Source organism: Poecilia reticulata, linkage group LG22 (assembly GCF_000633615.1).
Source record: "Poecilia reticulata strain Guanapo linkage group LG22, Guppy_female_1.0+MT, whole genome shotgun sequence".
Taxonomy (NCBI): domain Eukaryota; kingdom Metazoa; phylum Chordata; class Actinopteri; order Cyprinodontiformes; family Poeciliidae; genus Poecilia; species Poecilia reticulata.
In genome coordinates, this window is record NC_024352.1 from 1292819 (window position 1) to 1309687 (window position 16869).

The 16869-nt window shown below is 39.4% G+C and overlaps 1 protein-coding gene across 2 annotated transcripts in view; it reads left to right on the top strand.

Moving 5' to 3' along the window:
• The window catches only part of LOC103458084 (protein jagged-2-like), a 98866-nt gene that overhangs the window by 74697 nt on the left and 7300 nt on the right, over positions 1 to 16869 (top strand). Inside the window, exons 10-24 of one of the 2 annotated variants that reach the window (XM_008398653.2) lie at positions 674 to 787; positions 2395 to 2441; positions 2932 to 3105; positions 3375 to 3525; positions 3619 to 3783; positions 4343 to 4456; positions 5790 to 5903; positions 6246 to 6359; positions 6462 to 6575; positions 6782 to 6809; positions 8645 to 8730; positions 9264 to 9377; positions 11457 to 11572; positions 11682 to 11942; positions 13697 to 13828. In XM_008398653.2, the coding sequence (XP_008396875.1) occupies positions 674 to 787; positions 2395 to 2441; positions 2932 to 3105; positions 3375 to 3525; positions 3619 to 3783; positions 4343 to 4456; positions 5790 to 5903; positions 6246 to 6359; positions 6462 to 6575; positions 6782 to 6809; positions 8645 to 8730; positions 9264 to 9377; positions 11457 to 11572; positions 11682 to 11942; positions 13697 to 13828 (1844 nt within the window). The remainder of the gene's footprint in view (positions 1 to 673; positions 788 to 2394; positions 2442 to 2931; positions 3106 to 3374; positions 3526 to 3618; positions 3784 to 4342; positions 4457 to 5789; positions 5904 to 6245; positions 6360 to 6461; positions 6576 to 6781; positions 6810 to 8644; positions 8731 to 9263; positions 9378 to 11456; positions 11573 to 11681; positions 11943 to 13696; positions 13829 to 16869) is intronic. The other variant, XM_008398655.2, reaches the window with a different exon arrangement.

The window sequence follows — 16869 nt, forward strand, 5'->3', positions numbered from 1 at the left end:
TCCAGACAGGACGTAACAGAGGAGTAAATGCTCTACGGTCTGCCCCTCCAGCTTCTCCCAGGAAACATTAACAAGAAGCARGAGCAGCAGTTTGCTCTGGGTGCAGAGAGGACCCTGTGGGACACAGAGCTGGTTTGGAGCAAAGGCTTCTGGGTGTTTCATTCCAGAAGGCCAACAGGTGCTATTCACCTCCTGGGAGTTCTATTAATGCTCTGTGTTGGGTTTAGTGGACGAAGTGGTGAAACTGACCACTTGGAATGTCACAGGTTGGCCTTTAGGGAATGCAACCGAGACACATTAACCTTGGGGGAGCAGTGGAGGAAGTAAATCACTGTTCAACATCTGCTTCAAATGTTTCTAGTAATCATGCATTCGGATCAAAATCTCATACAAAAAAAACTGCTTCAGAACAACACATCATGGAGGTCTGACCTCATTTACTGTTTTACAATCAAAGATCTGGAGGGGAATCATATTTGGTTTCATTTGTAATTTACTACTAAATTTGTTTAAATGGCATGCAATGCCATGACAACACCACACAGCAATGTAAACATTAATGAAATGTCAAGACGTAAATACTTAGATTTTTGTGGGATGAGTGTAACACAGCTGTGCTTGGTGATGGGGCTTCTTATTCCCTGTCTTAGTGTCTCTCGTCTCCACTTTGCAGACGTTAACGAGTGTGGGGGAAAGCCTTGCCTCAATGCTTACTCTTGCAAAAATATGATTGGTGGATATCACTGTGCCTGCTTTCGTGGATGGGTGGGCCACAACTGTCACATAAGTCAGTATAATTTCAGAAAAGTCTTCAGTCTGCTTCTTGCCTGGCTGCATCACTCTGAGCTGAAATCCAGAGCCTTTACTGACCAACCTCTGTTACAMTGCCAGTATGTTATATGTGTGGGTGTTCTTTCTCAAATATCCCCACATCCTGTCCATGTTGTTGATTGGTTGGTTTTACAGATAAACCATTTAAGCTTTATCAGAAGCTTAAATGCATGCATAAAAGTACTAGTTCCATTTGCAGTAATGGAACTACTGCTAATGGTTCCATTATGATTTTCTTTATATGGGAAAAAAATCATAATTGAAATAATCTGCCAATGGAACCAGGCAGATTATTCCTTTCAATATTAAGGAAGTATTGAAACAAGTTCATATATCTGCTGAAAAGGTAGATGTAAGATAGCCTCTTATTTCTAGTATACTAGATTTTTACGCTAGAAACTGAATCAACATTGTTTGGTAAGATTTTTTGTTTTTGCAGTATACACATAAAGCCACTATTAATATTTTTCTAAATGTCCCTCAATACATTCTTTTTCCAGCCATGAAGAAGCTTCTTAATTTGGTTGCATGAATTTTGGGCCCAATTGAGGTTTGGTACATTCCATGTTAGTCTTTTTAATTCTTTCCGAAACAAATGGAACCGTCCAGTTGTGTTCCATATGGTGCATTAGTACCGCTGTCAGTGAAACAGCCCCTCAGCATGATGCTACCTCCATCATGCTTAACAGCAGGTACTGTATTTGTAGAAATGAAAAGCTTCACYTTGACTTACCACAGTAACATACAACAGTTCTTGGCTTGAGCGTGTGGCCAGCTGGAAAAAATCCCATCCTGAAAAGGACTCTGTTACTGCTGCTCACAGTTGGTCTTTGAACGTACTACCTCATTTCCTTTCATCAGAGGTCAAAGTTTGGGTCAGATGATTGGAACTTTGAAACAGTTGGATGTCCCAGCCTGACAGTGATCAAAAACACACATGAACACTATGACTGTAAATCATGCCATATCTCAACCCAATAAATATTCATGTACTAGCAGGATTTCTATTTTAATGGGCAGGAATGTGTCTATAATTTTAGCTATATTTAAAAAATCCACAGTAAATGCAATCTTTTGCACCAATTCATAGCTTTCATATTCCTTGAACTTGTTTGCAGCATACATATACAACCATTCCACCTGATGAAAGAGTGATTCAAATACGTCATTAAATGATGAGTGGATATAAACTTTTGATCTAGTTGATGTAAGTGCAATAGAAGAAGGTCAGTGGAGGTTCCTGGAATTTCTTCCTCTGTCTTTAGTCTCATGCCTTTCTGCTGGATTTTCTCACGCTTCACCTGTGCTCCACGGTCTCTGACTAAATCTAAAATTTCTAAAAACTCTTTTCAGTTACCATGAGAGATTTTCCTAAYTAGTATAATTGTTTAGTTCCACATTTTTCTTCCTCTGAATCTGCATCTCTTTTGGGCATTGATCACCCTGCTCTTAGTGAACACCAGCACAAAACTTCTCCCAGCCTCCGACAACCACTTTCTCACACATGTTTCTCCATCAGTGTGCTTCATTGAATCTCATTTCAAACCTTTGGTTTTTCCTCAGACATGAACAGTTGCCATGGACAGTGCCAGAATGGAGGCACCTGTAAGGTAATGCCCACTTCTTATTCTCTTCAAACATGCTGCTGGTTTTGATTAATTTTTGTTATGCTTTTTTGAAGMTAGAAATACAAGAACAAGAGGCGTGTCAGCTTTCTAACGGCTTCAACTGCTATCTAAGCTGAACTATCAACACAGTTCAGCTTAGGAAATGAATTTCCTAATTCATTTCCTATGAATTAGGAAATAATTAGTATTATTGATAAATAATTGTTGACTCTGAGTTGAATTTAGAATGTCTTTGTAGTTGAGTTGGATTTTAGGCTCATTGCTGCTGGATGACTGAATTATGCATTAGCTGGTGTAGTTTTGCAGTTTGATAAAGTCTTATGTTAAGGAGATTATCTGGTGCTGCTTTAGTGAACTGGTCTTGTCTGTCTTGCAACTAAGTGAAATGAGAATTTAACCCTGAGTTGCTTTTGACAGCTGTTGGATCTATTGACTGACTTGCTGAGAACCACACTTGTTGTCTTCATACCAGAACACAGCCAGAGGCTACCAGTGTGTTTGCCTGCCAGGTTTTGTGGGTCGGCACTGTGAGGCTCAGAGGAACCATTGCTCTAGCAGTCCTTGCAGAAATGGTGGCCGCTGCCATGTGCATCTGGAAGGTTTTGTGTGTGACTGCCCACCAGGGTTCACTGGAACCACCTGTGAGGTCAGGAAAGTATTGTAAACCTATGTTTATGAGTAACAGTTAATGAGAATGAGGCAAGATGATATTTTAATAAATGGTAAACCTCAGTTTTAGTTCTTCAATAAAGCTAACCATTACGTAATAATTGATGCAATGAGACTGCCTGACAAAAGAGCTCATTAAAGCCCTATGAAATATGATGTAAAGCMACTGTTTTGTTTCTTATTTTGAATAACATTGACACTGTGGAGAGTTTGAATGTGCCTCAGTTATTGATTTCTTCTCTGAAGGTGCAAAATGATCCTTGTAATCCAAATCCTTGCCAAAATAAGGCTCAGTGCAACAGCCGAGCTGGTGACTTCTACTGCAGCTGCTCTGATGATTATGAGGGCAAAACTTGTTCTGAGCTCAAGGACCACTGCAAGACCAACCAGTGTGAAGGTAGCAAGGCTTCTACTAGAGCCATTGTTTTTTCATTATTTCTTTCAAACCAGCAGGAATGCTTTTGACCATTTTCTTTTATGTAACCTAAAGTGATTGACAGCTGCACTGTTGCCGTTGCAACCAATGACACTCAACAACAAGTGTGGCACATTTCGTCAAATGCGTGTGGTCCACACGGCCGTTGCATTAGCCTGCCTGCCGGAAACTTCAGCTGTTCCTGCGACCTGGGATTCACTGGCACCTACTGCCACGAGAGTGAGTCATTATTAGCTTGCTACTCACACATCCTCTATATTTATCACCAGTTACCATCACTAGGAACCATAAGCCTTATGGTAATTCAGGCTCAAGTTCCGCTAATCATCTCCATCAGTTTGGTGGATAGTGGAAATAAAAAGTCCAGAGGAAAACCTGAGCTAAATGTCACAGCATTACCATTCTCGTTCTATTGACAAGTTGTTTGTTACTGTTGACATGTGCCGGTTTTTATAGCTCGGCATCTTGTTTTAACTATGCATTTTTTTGCCTTGTGTTTGTTGCTGCTTCTTGGCCAGGACTCCTTTGAAAAAGGGCTTTAATCTCAATKGGCTTTTATTCTGGCAAAATAAAGGTGAAACAAATCAAAAAAAAAATTCAGTTCACTGGATATCTTAAAATGCACAGTGGTCAAATATAAACTTTTTTTTTGCTAACAACTGAACCAGGAAGTGGATTTTTTATTTTCCATTGTTTTACAAAGAAAGGAAAGCATACCATTTGTTAATGTACTTATTTTTAGCAACTTCCTTCTCTTAAATACCAACTCTGTTTGCAGATATCAATGACTGTGTATCATACCCATGTAAAAACGGAGGCACCTGCATAGATGGGATAAGCTCCTTTGAGTGTGTCTGTCCAGGCGGCTGGGAGGGTGACCTCTGTGATGTTGGTGAGTGTGTGACTGGGCAGCACAAATTTAGACTGGCAACATCGAACAACTCCTGTGGGAATCTGAAGAAAAATGTTTTCAAGTTACAGCCTTCTACAGAACCACCATAACTGACTCCCCAATGCATACATATGATTTAGCTCCAAAAGTGATGCTATTTGGTCATTTATTATTACACATTATTTTATTGTTTTTTTATTATATCGCTCCAAAACCACAAGGTGTGTCATTATATTTGATATGGTTCAATAAATGTTAACTTTGTTACATCAGTTTTACTTTAGAGCATTTAGAGATGTTCACAAGTCATTTTTCTGAAGTCGCCAGTCATGTGAATAAACATTGCTCACCTAGTCTGACCATACCAGCATAAATATAGCTTAGAAGTGCAAACCTGTAATGTTTGTCCTAAAGCCTAATTTAACACTTGAAATTTTGCAATGATATTTTAACTTTTCATTGTTCTGAAAAAACAATTTAGAGTTTCAGTCTCTTGGTTTCACTCCTCCTCACTTAAGATAAAGATTGTTAATAAGATTCGAGTCTCAGACCATGAGTATTAGTCAAGACTGAAGTCCTTGTTTTTCCTCTTTTAGTTTGACTCAAATCACTGTTTCTGGTTTGTTTACACTATTTACTTTGATGTTGTTTTATCTTGTTTGGACTCATATAACACATAAATTAAGCATTCATATTTTCAGAAGATGCTGCTAACTGCATTTTAAAGGCGCTGGAGCAATCCAATCCTTTGCCGATTCTGCATGTCATACCTAGACATTGTGATTTTGAGTCTCATTGTACTTTCATTTTGTTACTGTAAAACTGTTTAGTTACTTTAACCATAGTGAATTGATTTCACCAATTATGAATATAAATGATGATAAAAATGCTCAAATCTCATGTATAATTTGTTAAAATTTTATATTATTTTTTGAAAACTTTATTTAGAATTTCATTGCTATTTATTTTGGTTCTGATCATGATTTGCACTCATTATGACCCAAGAACAAACTAAATAACTCATGCTGGTTGAAGTTATTATTTGGAGATCATGTCTCCTTACTTAGGACATGAAACTGTTGCCTGATCTGTACAAAAAATGTCCGGCATTAAGGGGCAAGCTTTTGTACTAAAAAACATTGACCATAAAATAACCAAATCTTCACAGGCATGAAATGATTAAGATGTAAAAGACCAACAGCTGCTTTAAATGAGAAAATTTACCAACAAAAACAAGTCCTTTTTCTGGTTTGTTGTGATCATCTGCCCGTCTTTTCTAATCATTTTATTTAAGTTCCCCACATACCTCTCCAAACTGACTTTTCATTTCCAGATGTGAATGAGTGTAGCAGCAACCCCTGTCAGAACGGAGGCCAGTGCGTGGATCTATTTCATGATTTCTACTGCAACTGCATAGACAGCTGGAAAGGAAAAAACTGTCACTTACGTGAGTTTGACTGCAGTCATTTATGCACACATTGAAACCTATTTCTGCGATTACCACAAACTGTTAAGACCTTCCTCCCACTCACATATCTGTTTTATTAGTGTCAGCCAGCAAAAAAGGGGCAATATGTTTTCCTTCACATTCCTTGCATGTCAGGTCTTATATTTCTGAACTACTTAATCTACTTGATCTTTGGGGTGAGGAAGAATTCCAGAACTGCTTACATGTCAGTGAACATGATCTCTCTTACTGCTCTTTTCTTTCCATCTGTTGAGTGGAACTTATCAATAATGGCAGAAAGACAAATACCAGCAGTGTTTGTGTGGTGCTTCCACTCTCCAGGTGAGAGCCAATGTGACTCCAACACATGCAGGAACGGCGGGACTTGTTATGACCGTGGAGACTCATTCCTGTGCCACTGCCTAGCAGGGTGGGCAGGAAACACCTGCAACACAGGTCAGCCATTGTTTCTATACAACTATGTTAATCATGATGACTGCATCAGCTGCTGTTACTAGACAAAATTAAATCAGTGGATGATCAAATGTTTTGTTTTAGCTAAGAACAGCACTTGTGATTCGGATCCATGTGAGAACGGAGGAACATGTGTTGGAGGAGAACCTTTCACCTGCATCTGCAAGGATGGCTGGGAAGGCCCCACTTGTGCACAAAGTATACCTCTATTTCATAGACACACAGACTAACTGCTTCCTGTTTAAGTCTGTTTGATTACCAAAAAAATTTTTTATTTTCTGAATGGCAGAATAAGAACAGAGAATATCTTATGCAAGTCCAAAGATTTGTGAAAGAGAAGTCTTGCACAAATGATCTCATTCATTCAGAGCCATCTGATCTTTTATTGTTCTTCCGTTTTGCAGATATCGATGACTGCAATCCACACCCTTGGTAAGACAAACTGATTTAGATTACATGTTTATGTTTGAGTTGCCCCTGTTATTCAAAAATCCTTCATTTAGTCTTGTAATATTTATCTTCTTTTAGGCTTTGTTCACACAGCAGGTAAATGCGACCCAAGTTTTTTGCCCCAATCCTGACTGTCTGAACAGCCCCATTCCGATGTATTCACCCCAAGAAAAGTCTGATTTGTCCCTCTTCCATATGTCGTTCTAAATTGGATACATATCCAATAGTTTTCCAAGTGTCTGCAGTCTGAGCCGTCAGTTTGCATTTTATCCATCTTTTCCGTCATTGACGTGAGGCATTCTTCATAAGATGCACCAGAAGAAGCCAGACTGGTCAATCCTGACGTAAACAATGTCTGAATCAAGCAGCACCGATACTTTTTTGCAAGCTGTGTCACTTCAGAGGTGATAGTAGTCAACTGCCATTGCTTAACACCTTTATAATTGATCCATTATTACTTCTGCAAACTGTACACTGCTGTGTGTTGTCAAGGTTTTTCTGTGCATGCGGGTCACACTGGGATCATAAACTGTTTACGTACAAGTCTGATTGTGCTTGCATTTAATTAGCTGTAGAAAGTCCATGAAAAAAGTAAAGAATATACGTTTCAGTAAAGATTTGGAGTTGATCATCAAGACCTGCTGTATTAACCCTTGTGCGTGCGAGGACTGAGGCAAACGTAGAGGACTATGGCAAATGATACAAGTTTTACGTGTGTGGAGTCGGTTGGACCCCATTTCTACATAAAAGGCTCAACACAACCCTAAATTCCAGGTAGCATTAATGCTATCTGGAAGTTACTTACATGTCTGTGAAGTATAAAGAGTTTGGTTTTAGGTTAATTGTCTCTTTTCTTAACAGCTTCATGTCACCCAGTCGGAAAATATTTTTGTTTTTTCACACATTTATWTATTTAGACTGTTGTTTTTTTGAATGAGATTTAACAGGTCAGCAAATCTCATTATGGCAGTGTTTCCTATACCTGATCCTCAAGGCCCTGCATGTTAGGTGCTTCCCTGCTTCAGCACACCTGATTTCAATTAATGGCTGATTAACAATAATGAATGGCAATAATCTGAATCAGGTGTGTTAAAGCAGGGAGACATTTAAAACATGTAGGGCAACGTGCCTTGAAGACCAGTGTTGGAAAACAYTGCAATAGCTCACCAAACTGCAATAGAACTGTGTAACTGCAGAACTAAATTTTTTCTCACTACAAAGTTAATATTTAGGATCCATATTTAACTGCAGCAACATTGGTGCTATTCTTACAGTGGTCCACAAAAGTCAATCCCAATYTGGCCCCCCGTCCCCCMCCTATCCTCACCCTGGCTCTTCAATGACTGATAGGTGGATTAGTGGTGGTTAATCCACCTAGGAAGAGAGGAGGTGGAAAAGGAAGAGAGGCAGGGTGATGCCACGCCTCCTGCGCTATTCAGGGCCCAGAACCTGGGGCAAAATGTGAGAATTGTAGCTGTTCAGAGATGGGGCTGTGRCCCTCACTATGTAGTCTTTATGTATTTGCATAAGAAATCTAGACATTGATCTAGCTTTGGCTTGAAGGTCTCATCAAAATCAAAAAAAGCAATAGCACCACGACTTCATAATAAAAATTTGTCTAAATTTTCATCTTTTTTCACATTAATGAATAACGGATCAAAATGTTGGCTCTTGGTTTCCACCAATTTTCTGTACTAGAAGCTGATTTTAAAAGCACTGATATTTTATTGAAGAAACCTAAAAGCCATTTAGGAAAACAGACACAAAAAGATTAAATCAAATTTCTGAATGAGGTTTTGCTCTTCTCTCCTTTGCAGCTACAACGGTGGCATCTGTGTTGATGGTGTGAATTGGTTCCGCTGCGAGTGTGCGTCAGGATTTGCTGGACCAGATTGCCGCATCAGTGAGTGCATGGGAACCAAAAGGAGCTGGAGGCTGGGGTCAGGTGGGCTGGGGAATTGGAAAGGGGGTCAGCAATGAAGGGCCTTGGTAGGGGAGCCTGAGCCGATTGTTTCTGGGTGACAGATTTTCAAGCCTTTTAGGAAAAYTGTGTTAACCTTTCCCCTCTGTGCTGAGCCGAGGTCAGAGCTTATGCTGGTTGGGCACTCTCACAACGTCTCTGACTAGAAGGCTTTTCAGAGAAGATTTTCCAGAAGCAGAATGGTATCTATTTGGAGATTTTGGGACCAAACTGTGATCATATTGGAAGAAAATAATCTCCTTAAAGATTTTCAAATGAACATTAAAATACACCCAAGGTTCAGATTTTTACAGCCTAGTATTTGACCTTCTACAAATGTAGAGTTTGACTTGTTTTACTTGATCAAAACACTACTAGTTCTAGGTTTAAAATTCAGTTCTAATCCTGAGCTTATGTCTTTAAAACCAACATTGACTTCATATTTCTGTGAATGTTCTGTATACTTGTTTCCACAGATATAAATGAGTGTCAGTCGTCTCCCTGTGCTGAAGGCTCTACATGCATAGATGAGATCGGTGCCTACCACTGTGTCTGCCCTCCTGGACAAGCTGGACCTCAGTGTCAGCAGAGTAAGTTAAATACAGTGATCCCTCGTTTTTCGCGGGGGTTGCGTTCCGAAAATAACCTGCGAAAAGTGAAACCCGCGAAGTAGTTACCTTTATTTTTTTACAACTATTACACAGCATAATTAAATACTCTACATTGAAACCAAAGAACAAAACCTGTTTTCAGGTCAGCGGATGTGCGTGCACATCAATCACGGCCTTAACGTGATCCGGAGTCATGTCATGTCATTAAAGCGTCTCCTCCAACCTGCCCCGCGAGATTCACAGCTGTATCTACGGCAGAGCCTCCGGCCACAGTTTTTTTCAGCAGGCATTCAWMGTTTCAGTTTCCATCTCCTGAATGGCTGTATTACTTATATTTTAGCCAATCAGGACGCAGAACACAATGCACTGTTAAAAAAACTGCACAAAAAAATCCGCAAAGCAGCGAGACCGCGAAAAGGTGAACCATGTTATAGCGAGGGTTCACTGTACATCTAAATCGTTTGTGCATTAATTTAAAATCAAGGCTAAAATCTAGTGGCGAGATATTGCAGTGTCTGTGATTAATGAATTGCATTTTTATGAAGAAGTACAGTCCCAAGCAACATTCTCAATTCAAAAAAAACATTTTGCTGCTGACTTATTAAATAAATAAGCATATGAGCTCAACATTATGTATTTCATATCTTTATCACGTTCTTCTTATTTTTCAACCATCAGGTGTAGTGTTATTGTTGTCATTCAGATTTCCAGTGTTCGAAGAACTCCTGATCATTCATAGAACGTCTGTAAGAATATGGACCCTGGGCACTGACATTAGTATTAGCTGCTACATGTTTAGCATTGAGATGTTATTTTATGCTTGAATAGCTTCACTGATGGGCTAACTCATTTTAGCACAATTTATACACAACAATAGTCTTTCCCAGCATCCCATCAGATTAGTTCAGAAGCAGAAACGAACCACCAGTGGGCCCACAGATACAAAAGTTTTGGTTGTGGTACCAATGTAAAAAAAAAAAAAAAAGCAAGTAATTGTGTTAAAATATTTAACGTTATACAATATTTTTCGGACTTATAAGCCGCTACTTTTTTTCAGTGCTTTGAACCATGCGGCTTATAGCCCAGTGCAGCTTTTCTGTGGATTTTTCGTCAACCGCCAGTGGGCTCTTTAGCAGGAAGTGAATCATTGGAAGTCAAAATTGGAAATCAAAGAAGAGAGTGCTGATTTTCATTTAGAACAAGAACATACAAGCAGGCATGACGGAGAAATTTCTTCAAACTCATACCCCCTCTTCATGGAGACAACATGAAGAAGTTCATATGATGCCGCTTTTAAGTTGAAGGCTATTCATCTGGCAGTACAGATCAATACTGCCAGATCGACCACGAGCACGGGGCCTTAATAGCAGATTTATTAAGGACCCCTGCTGCGACCTTGTGGAAAACCGAGAGCGGCGGAGATACCAGGGGCTTATAACCCAGTGCAGCTTATATATGTACATTTGGAGGTTTTTTTTTTAAACTTTGTGGGTGCACCTTATCGTGAGATTCGTTCCATAGTCCGGAAAATACTTTAATCTATTTAACTACTCAAGTAAAGGCGTTAAAGTGCCAGTCCAATTAAAAACCCAATTTCTTAGAGTTGCCTTTAACTAATATAAATTAATTCTGGTCTGGATTACAACTTTTCATTACTTTTTCGAGTCTTCTGTAATATTTCTCTTTTTGTTTCGTTTATTTACTTTAACTTCATTGCTGCTAAAATGTGCTGTACAAATAAACTTGACTTTGCTTGCCACTGAAGTTTCATATTAAGGCTGCCTTCACAGGATTTGGTATGATACAGGTAGAAYGTAGATGTCCTTGTAGATCCTTGGTAAGGTCTTGGTGAGGTTTTCAATACTTTTGCAGCAGAGTTGTGTATGAAGATTTGTGAAATTCCCAAGCTCTAAAAGAAAGTTATTGTGAAATTACAATATAGATTGATTGTTTCATCTCTGACGATTGATTGTTTCATCTCTGACGATTGATTGTTTCATCTCTGACGATCATTTATAGTGAGTTGCATCTTAATAAAGCTTCCTTTTATCTTTTCAGTCATGGGACTTGGAAAGTCCTGCCGCCACGCTGGCCTGCAGTATCCTCACAGCAGTCACTGGGAGGAGGACTGCAACGCCTGTCAGTGTGTCAATGGCGAAGTTCACTGTTCCAAGGTTTCACTGATGAACCAAAGATTTTTTCCACATATATAGGCTGAGCAATTACTGATCCACTTTAAATATTTGAGGCATGTACTAAATCCCTCTAACTGTCCACTTACAGGTGAAGTGCGGTCGTCGCCCCTGCATCCTCCCAAATGCTGTTTTGCCTTCAGTCACCAGCCATCAGCCCTGCCCTGGAGGCCTTGAGTGTGTGAAGCATCCATTCCTCACATGCTTGTCTCCACCATGTCATCAGTGGGGCGTGTGCTCAACACCTGACCCTCCCACTCCTGAGGATACCCAGTGTGAGCCCCATAGTGGCTACCTGGACAACAGCTGTGCTCACATCACTCTCATCTTTAACAAGGACAAAGTGCCACAGGTACTCATACATAGAGGTGTTAGATGTTTTGGAAAGCATTAATCAGAGAAACACCCAGTAGACAAGGATTGTCATAATAATCTGTATTGAGACATAATTAATGCTGAAAATATGAATGATTCCAAGAAACTCATCAAAACAGATATAAACTGAACCATTTTCAAGATATTGCCCTTCTTCAGACAGCAGCACTGCAATAACAGAGATCCTTAGAGTCTCCCTTCCCTACTAGAGGTTCACCTGCAGATTAAAGGCTCAGAATAAAACTAGTGGTGTCCCGGTACCAGCGTCAAGTACCGGGACACCGGTACTTGCAGGTTTGTAGGAACCTGCAAACCGATACTCCAGATTAATAGCACTGTTCTGCTGGACTTTCCTGCTGTGCTTCACTACGGTGAAGAGGCTAAACCATTCTCCATACCATGTGATGGTGGTAATACATCAATAAGTTATTTGCCAATTCTCCAACAAAACAGAGAACTTAGACAGTGGAAGGGGCTAAAATGCCCATAGATTTCTAGCAAAGATTGCGCTAGACCAGGGGTGCCCAAAGTCGGTCCTCGAGGGCCAGCATCCTGCATTTTTAGTTCTCTCCCTAGTGGTATTAACAACCTCCTCAGCAAGTCAATGTTCTACTTTGGCTTTCTAATGAGCCATCATTTGATGCAGGTGTGCTAAACCAGAGGAGAACTAAAACATGCAGGATGCCAGCCCTCGAGGACCGACTTTTAGGCACCCCGTGCTAGATTTTTGTTGTCCATCATTTTAAATAACGGTGGAAAAATTAATCATGTCATAATCTAATTTTACCATGAATTTTTAAAATGATAGCGTCATTTAATTGCATTTACCATCATGTTACCATCAAACTTATCTCTGCAGTGACAAAGTTTTGAAGGTAACATTTCACCAACTGAAGTGATCAGAAGTCGGCAAGACTCTCTGAACGCTGCCTGATCTTGTAAACACTCCCCTCAGCAGTGGCTCAGCTGCCAGACGCGCTCCAAGCCTCTGGTCCATAACTCTTCACCGCGCTGCTGTTTGCTCTCAGATAGTGTCCAGAAATGATACTCTGTTGTCATCTCTGTTAGAAATTCTTCTTATAGTGGTTGACTTAGTGACCTCAGCCATGTTCTCTGTGTGTGAATTTGAGACCAGGTGTGTGTAATCACATAGGATATAAGTCTGCTCTCTGTGCTTGGTTAAGCCATCGAGCAGGGGGAAACCCAATCTTTTATTTTAATTAAGCTTTTACTGCTTTCGTTCTTAGACCATCATTAGAGTAAACAGCGTAACTTCTACCATTTTTAGATTTTATCATCTAGGATGTGTGATTAATTGGAGCAGAGCAGTGGAGCTGCTGCACATTTATTTTGCTGCGCACTGCGCTTGTTAATCTGATGGACGTCTGCTTTTTGATTTCTTTCCTTCTTCTACACCATAAGCTACCTACTGCTATATTTATACTATAGCAAGTCACAACTTGATCATGTATTTTCTTTTAATCTTCTCTGTGTATTTATTTACAGTTTATTGTCACAGAAGCCCGGCCCACCATCAGGCTAATAATTTTGGCTCAACTGACCCGGATTTTCTAATCTGAAACCACTGTAATTTAGACATTTTGACAATGTTTTTACTAATCTACCTACTTTGTGTGCGTGTGTGTGTGTGTGTGTGTGTGTGTGTGNGTGTGTGTGTGTGTGTGTGTGTGTGTGTGTGTGTGTGTGTGTGTGTGTGTGTGTGTGTGGCAGGGCACTGCTGTAGAGAACATTTGCTCCGAGCTGAGATACCTCCCTGTGACTCGGATGCTGGCTGTGGACCGAACACTGATCATCCTCTGTGATTTGTCCTATTATACAAGAAACGCTGTGGAGGTTGCCATGGTAATTACTACACATACTTACCCTAACACTTATATTTTCACTATTCAGGAAACAACACTACACTCTTCAGCCAAATATGAGATGTTTGTTCAAATGCTTCATAAGCAAGACTGCAAAAAACAACCATTTGAATTTTACATTTTAAACTTGAGATGCACCAAACAGAATCAAGTGACCAAATCAGCTAGTTTGTGTTTTAAGTTCCAACCTACGGATGCTGATTTATCTATAAAATCGACATTAATATAAGATTAGTCTTCAAATAAATTATTTCCAGTGGTGGCATTTTTTACATTTGTGTTGTGGCAGCAGAAGCAGCAGTACACAATCTGTGTATGAGAGCAATTACAGAGAAACAGGACTTAGTTATAAGCAATTAGCACAGGTAGCACGGCTGGCTAAATGTGGATTCTGAACTTACTTAACCTTTGTATGTAGAAACGGGGTCCAACGGACCCCACACACGTAAAACTTGTATCATTTGCCATAGTCCTCTACCTTTGCCTCAGTCCTCGCACACACAAGGGTTAAATAAGTACATGGATGAAATAAATGTACAATGTCCTACTTTTACTATTCTTCTTAAACAAACATTGCTTAGCTTGCCACAAAAAAATTCCTGAAAAATTAGAGCAAAACATTAGAGCAATTCTTGATGTCCATCCATCCATTTTCTTTACCCCCTTGTCCCCAGTGGGGTCGGCAGGGTTGCTGGTGCCGATCTCCAGTGAACGTTTTGGGCAAGAGGGGTCACCCTGGACATGTCGCCAGTCTGTCCAGGATGTTGATGTCATCCTCCTTTGATTAGATTTAAAAAATAAAAAGGAATAAGAGCAACAGGCAGGAGAATAAATTTTGTTTCAGCAACTTCTGGATAAAATGTCTATTTTGCTTGGAAACACCTTAGAAAGTAAAATGTCATATCTCTGACATGTTCTCTTTTTTTCTCCTTAAAATCATTGYTTCTTAGCAATTGCACCAATCACAGATTTTGTAGCTCTGCTGATACAGATTTTGTGAATAATAGAAGACTTATTTCTGTTTTCATTATAAAAACAGAAATGTATTAGTATAAGTTATTTTTTGTAAAATAAAGCAATGTTTTTCTTCAAAAAAACTAGCCAGATAGAAACTTTTCTGTCGTGACTTGTCAGTCATTATGCATATCAAAAGAACTTTACTGTAATAGGTTCAACTTCCTGTTCTCTGCTGAAGTCTCACCATGTTTAAAAACAGCAGGTGGCCAAAAACAGTCCTTACACCACAGTAGGAAACCTAGCTGCTTTTCTCTGAGTTTTCTTTATTCAGCAGCAACTTCCGAACTGAGGAGCACATGCATTCATCAGCTGGTTACCAATTACAACTGGTAAAATCCAATTCCAGCCAGCAACAGATTTCCAGTACATCTCTGTGTTTTTTTTTTGTTTACTGTTGTGTGATTTTCTCCTTGTCCATCTCTCTTGGCCACCTAGACTTGAGAGAAATCAGCAATTTTGGAGCTTAAAGCACTCAAAGAGGGGTTTAGCTCTGATGATAGAAAGGCAGCTTTGAGAAGCTGATGTAGGAAAGGTGGTGAGCTTGATCCACTGCAAGGCTTTACAAAAAACACAACAGATAGAAGAATACTTATGGTTGATGTGGGCTCCTGTTGTACCAGAATGCTAGCAGTTCAAGGTTTCTTTTAATAAGTAACTACAAGTCAGAGTTTATGTCAAATGCTTGTGTAGTAGATAGGGGAATGATGCACAGACGTTTTATGAAGGTTTCTGTAATATATAAATATAATCAAATATTTTCACTCAAATTCCAGGCAGATTTATATTTTACATTATGTTCTTTGTTTTCTTATTGACAAAAAATACAGGCAATTGCATACAGGCAAAAAATAATTGTTTTTATTTACATTTGTACAAAAATTGAAGTCCAAAATTTTTCATATCTTTGCATGCTACAGCAATAATACAATGCTTAATTGCACACGGTTTGTCTCCACTAAAATCTCTGTAGCTCAGAAAGTCTTCTTGCTATCTCCCTAATCTTTTCTTCTGTCCATAGACTCTGCATCAGGTTGAAGTCGGGATTCTGGCTAGGCCAATCCAAACGTATTCCTTCACTGCATTAGCAGTTTTAGCCTCTGCTACTCTATGTGTTATTCCTAGTTTTCTTCAGTACATTGTAAAAATCTTGTCTTGTTTTGATGAACCCAGTGTTCATCAAACATTGGCTTTGATGAACACTGGGTCAGATTGAATGTATGGCTACACAGCTAGCTGCAGCACATCCTGATGTAGCGACGGCTGTCAGTGTAAAATGCAGTCAATCGGCAACTGATATACAACACTACAACCTTGTGTTGTATGAGCATGTTGCTATAATGTTAAAATCCCTTATTATCAGTTTGTATTGCTAACAACAGTAACAGTTAGCCTGCTGACTGAACAGGAACACTGTCAAGTTATCTGTTTTTTTTCTCTGCTAGTTTTTTTTTAATTTCCTTTATTTAAGATGAATCCCATTGAGATCTAGATCTCATTTTCAAGAGGGACCTGGGCAGAAGTATGCAATACACAGCAACCTTGTTACAAAATAAAACAAATTAATACAATTAGTTGAAAATAGAACCAGCAAACCCTTTTGATTTCTTTCTTCCCAGTAGATTCTTGGTATTTTTATTGAACTCAGCTCAGACAGTGAGCCAGATCAGCAGGGCTTAGAGGTGTGGGAATGAACTGCTAACTTCCTGAAGAGAAACAAAGAATGCTGTTTTTTACCCGATCAAACAAGGAGTACAGCCACTCTTTTTTTTCTATTGCTTGGATCAATTCAACTACACAACACTAAGCTAATCCTCCTCAGTTCTCCATAGCAGTTTTACCCACACCTTATTAGGCAATTAACTCCACCTATGCTCTCAGCCTGCCAGATGTCAGGAGTAGAATCTCCTCTGTTCAGACAGATGAATGTGATTTTTCTTCTCTCCTTCTGTTCTCTTTGTTGTATTACATATCCTCTGGTAAAATGTTGACCATTTTAAAGTAGGC